The 4,740-nt window shown below is 39.5% G+C and overlaps 2 protein-coding genes across 2 annotated transcripts; one reads left to right on the forward strand and one right to left on the reverse strand.

Annotated features, from left to right (window-relative positions):
- Positions 1–563: 563 nt before the first annotated feature.
- Positions 564–1,878, forward strand: AK88_04641 (uncharacterized protein; the record flags this gene model as incomplete). The annotated part of the gene is made up of 3 exons (XM_012482250.1): positions 564–725; positions 992–1,186; positions 1,462–1,878. The coding sequence occupies 3 exons, from the start codon at positions 564–566 to the stop codon at positions 1,876–1,878; spliced, it is 774 nt and encodes a 257-aa protein (XP_012337673.1).
- Positions 1,879–2,600: 722 nt separating this feature from the next.
- AK88_04642 (adenylosuccinate synthetase) lies at positions 2,601–4,068 on the reverse strand (the record flags this gene model as incomplete). The annotated part of the gene is made up of 2 exons (XM_012482251.1): positions 2,601–2,833; positions 2,988–4,068. The coding sequence occupies 2 exons, from the start codon at positions 4,066–4,068 to the stop codon at positions 2,601–2,603; spliced, it is 1,314 nt and encodes a 437-aa protein (XP_012337674.1).
- Between the last annotated feature and the right edge of the window lie 672 nt (positions 4,069–4,740).

Here is a 4,740-nt window from a genome sequence, read left to right on the forward strand (position 1 = left end):
TTTTTTTTTTTTTTTTTTTTTTTTTTTTTTTTTTTTTTTTTGCGTATGTAGGTTTGATTTGATGTGCCCACCCCGTTTAGTCGCGCCATCAGGTTGGGAAGAAAAAAATGCTTCTACTCTTGGAAATTTTTAACAACCGAAAAAGGTACTTGGTCCGATCACAGGCAACGTTGATACTTATAAACAAAATGGGCGAAAAACTTACGCATGTACATCTTTTATGTAGAAATGTGGATTGGGTAAGAACATATGCCCAACGTTTTTTTTTTTTTTATATATATACTGACGTACCTGCATACATGCTACTTTTTTTTTTTTTGACTTTTGTGGGGGGTCCCCAATTGTTGTTCCAACTTGGTGAACCATACCATACCCATGATCGTATAACTCTTTTTAAGAATTATTGGACGAACAAACATAAACTCTCCGTTGTGTTTAATCCTTTGTGTTGTTTTTGTTTATTCATTTCTCCTTCCTGTTGTCCTCCATTGTGAATGTACCAAAAAAGAAAAAAAAGATAAACTTTCGCCTTTTAATGGTCCTTTCGAATTTTTAAGAAAAAAATGAAAAATAAGAAGATTAAAAATAAACAGCTAAAAAGGAACAATAATGACGCGACTGGAAAGAAGCAGAAATTTGTCAAGTTTAGAAGAATAAAAAAGATTAAATTTAAAGACGAAAGGAAAGTGTTCCTTCCGAAGGAAGAGAATGAAAGGAAAGTGAAGGTAAAAAAACAAAAGCGAGAGTTGTTATTTTATTTTTTTTTTTTGTGTGCCCTCGTGTTACATTACCACTTTGTGAAAAAATGATGAACCGCGTGTCACATGCGCGTCCTGTAAAATTGGCAAAGCGACACGTCTTTGCGCGGTGTTTTATTTGTATGTACATATAAGAGGTAGCAGAATGCACACCTGAACCCCTTCTTTCCACGTCTGTATAAAAGATGATCCACCCCCGTCTAACCCCGTGCCTTTTTCGCTCCTCCTTGCAGACCCCATGGAAGAAAAAACTGCGCACCTTTTACAAGAAACAGGAATTCAAAAAAAAACAGGACAACCAGACAAATGAATATCTAACCCTGGAGAAAGAGTTAACCGGTCAGACATTCAATGAGCAAAGACGATGCCTCTTTGCCATCCGAAATAATGTCGAGTGCGTGTCCTCCTCCCCCAATACGATCCTTCAGGTATAGCCAACCCCCCCCCCATACATGTGCGAGTGTATAATGTATGACCACATTTTTGTAAAAAAAAAAAAAAAATAATTTTGCAAATGCTCACTTGGCTCACTCTTGAGTAATAAAAAAAGTGTTATTCCCCCGAGTAGACTTCCACTCGGCAGTTCCAATCGATACACAGCCGATCCATGTGTGCGCACCAGTTAGCAATGCATTGGGGAAACTTCGTAACATCTTACGATCGATCTTTTTTTTTTTTTCCACCCCCCTTGTCGACTATTCAGGAACTCAAACTGACGGACAAGTACCACGGCGTGCTCCTTATCAACACGGAGGAAAATATGAAAAACCTATTCCTGGTGAAGCAGTACGTATGTTATGGGTACATACAAAAATACACCTTGTACAGCTTGATGGAAAAAAAATTATTTTTAAAAGATGAAAACGAGATAAAACGATGTGACTCCAATAAAATTATCGAGAAGCTTTTTAGCAAAGATGGTGTTTATTCCTTTCCTTCCTTTTGTGAATATTTATTTGAATGTAAAAATAATGCTGACCAAATGATGAAAGACCAGATTGTGCCTTTTGATTTCTCCTACTTAAGCAGCGACATGGCGTTCGATTTCCTGCAATTGAAAAATGAACTTGCGGGATTTGTCAAGGAAGGCATAAATGAAATTTTGGAGAAAATAATTTGACTTTTGCCATACGCGGTGGGGGTGTTAGTGCGAGAACAGTACGCTTCATCCGTACATTAACGCCTGCCCCCCCCTCATCACCATGTGTGTGTGTGTGCAAAATGCTTTTCTTTTGTAGGATGACTGAAATGTCACCTTTTTCACCATTTGACACTCCTTTTCTTTTTTTTTTTTTTAAAGTTAACTTTTTATTTATTTATTACTTATTTTTTTTTTTTAATTAAACCCACATAAAAAATGAAGTATGCCAATAATGAAACATGCCAATAATGAAACATGCCCATAATGAAACAGTACATTTGTGCTACAACAGAGGGGGAGCAAAAACGCACAATAACACGGTGTAGTCTTTTATGAGTGGAACAGCCCCCCGTTCCAGGGCCAAGGACGAATATGAAATGTGGCTTCTCACATAGTGAAAACAAGAGGTGCCGCTTTTAAGAAGTTTTGTCCTGAATAACCCATCGCGGACATACTTAGGTTTACCGTTCGAGCGAGTACCCAGGGTACGATGCGCGAGAGGAAGAATAAAAAAAAAAATTCTGCGCAACTTTTAACCGCGTTGAAAAAGAATTGTGTATGTCCTGTTTTGAAGCTATTGTAGGTATGGAAATTCCCATTCGAATGATTCGTGCCATGGTCCTATTTTGTCTACTGGCCTTACCACAGTTGCAGCTGCCACTGGCCACCTCTTTGCACCGCCACAGAGACTGCGCACCCACTCACTTCTTGGTAATGGTGTTATTGCGGTTGGCTCCGACTCCGATCCACACGATGGGCGAGCCCACATACTTTTCTATCGCCAAGACGTATTTTTGAGCATTTTTGGGTAATTGTTCAAACGTTTCGCACTTGGATATGTCTTCCTCCCACCCTTCGAATTGTTCATACACAGGTTCGTAGTTCTCCGGCGCGTCCTCATCCACGGGGTAGCACCCCTTTTGCAGTAGCTCGCCTGTTCAAACGGGTGAAAAAAAAACAACAAAAAAAAGAAGTTATACCAAAATGAAAGCCCTGCGCTTATAACTCTACAAAGTAAACTCTCATACGATACGGGCGACTCATACACAGCAGCACGCTGCACACCGCACACCGCCATAGAAACGCACCTGTGGCTTTGCTGCGATAACCGACGCAGAGGGAAATGTTCTTCAACCCAGACAGAACGTCCAGCTTAGTCAAATTTATAATGTCAATGGAGTTGATGCATTTAACGTAGAGTAACATTGGGATGTCCAGCCATCCACATCTTCTGGGCCTGTTAGTTGTGGTACCATACTCGTGACCCTTTTCCCGTAAATAGTCACCAATTTCGTTGTTGAGCTCTGTCATAAAGGGTCCACACCCAACCCTGGTCAAGTAACTCTTAACAACCCCTACAGTCAAATTTAACTTCTTATGATTTATCCCGAGGCCTGAAAAAATACCTCCAACAGTTGTGCAGCTGCTCGTTACGTAGGGGTAAGTACCAAAGTCTATGTCTAGCATGGCTGCATTAGCTCCCTCAATTAAAACATTCTTCTTTTCATTCAACTGATTATTCATGAAAGAAATTACATCTATGATCCTATCGTTTAATAACAAATGGTACTCGTAAAAAGACTTCAATTCTTCCTCCTTGTTGTAGTCCTTTATATCGTATAGGTCCATTAAATTATCAATCAGTTTTAAATACAAATTTTTAAAATGTTCAAAATTTTTTAATGAGCCAAGGCGTATACCTACCCTAGAAACCTTAGTCGAATAACATGGGCCAATTCCTCTCTTGGTGGTTCCAATCTGTTTGCCTTCTTTGAGTTTTTTATTTTCTTGTATCGAGTCGATGGTCTGATGAATATCAAATAGAATGTGTGCCTTGTCCGACAAGTATAATCTATTCATTATATTTCCTCCAATTGAATTTATTTCTTTTATTAAAGACTTTACATGGATCACCATTCCGTTCCCTAACACACAAATATTGTTTTCGTATAAAATTCCACAGGGCAACAAATGCAGAGCGTACTTTTTATCATTCACAGAAATTGTGTGCCCTGCGTTCGCCCCTCCGTTAAACCTGCATGTGATGTCTGAGTGCTTGGACAGGATGTCAATGATCTTCCCCTTCCCTTCGTCTCCCCACTGTGCACCCAGGATCGCCACCACGTTTCCGTGGCCCACATGTTGGATGTCGTGCTGGAAGATGTTCATCTTAGCGTTTTAAGCGGTAAGGCGGTTTCGACGTTACGCGGTTACGCGGTTACGCGGTTACGCGGTTACGCCGTTAGGCGATTATATGCTAACCGAGCTGTACCCCTGCTGGCGATACACCGCTGGGGTCGCAGATCACCTAAGGCTCCCACACGTACCCTAGAGACGTCGATTCAATTCGCCCCAGGGGGGAAAGCAATTCACAACGTCTCACTCGTAGAAAAAAAAAATTATCTTTTTTATAACAGCGCAAAATACTCAGGCGGGGGGGAGAAAAAGGATCTACGTGTTGGATAGTTTTGCTTCGTTGTACTATCAAGCTTAGTTGATCCTTGCACGGTGAGACCTTCAACACTTCAAAAAAAAAAAAAAAAAAAAAGGCACTCCTGCTGGTACCTAAATTGTACACTCACTGCGTGAAAAACTGGTGTTCAAGCGCGTTCGTTTATTTTTCCATTTGTGCCTATTCTGTGTGACACTATTCAAGCCGACATGTTTAAAATTAAAAAATATATATATATATATAAAATAAAATAATTGTCGCAATGTCGTTAGTGCGAATTTAAGTTTCCTATTCTATCACGTGAATCCATAGGATATATGCAGGAAAGCGGAGAAAAAAATAGGCAAATAATTTTTTTTTTTTTTTTTTTTTTTTTTTTTTTTTTTTTT

The sequence above is a fragment of the Plasmodium fragile genome (assembly GCF_000956335.1).
Source record: "Plasmodium fragile strain nilgiri unplaced genomic scaffold supercont1.70, whole genome shotgun sequence".
Lineage (NCBI taxonomy): Eukaryota > Apicomplexa > Aconoidasida > Haemosporida > Plasmodiidae > Plasmodium > Plasmodium fragile.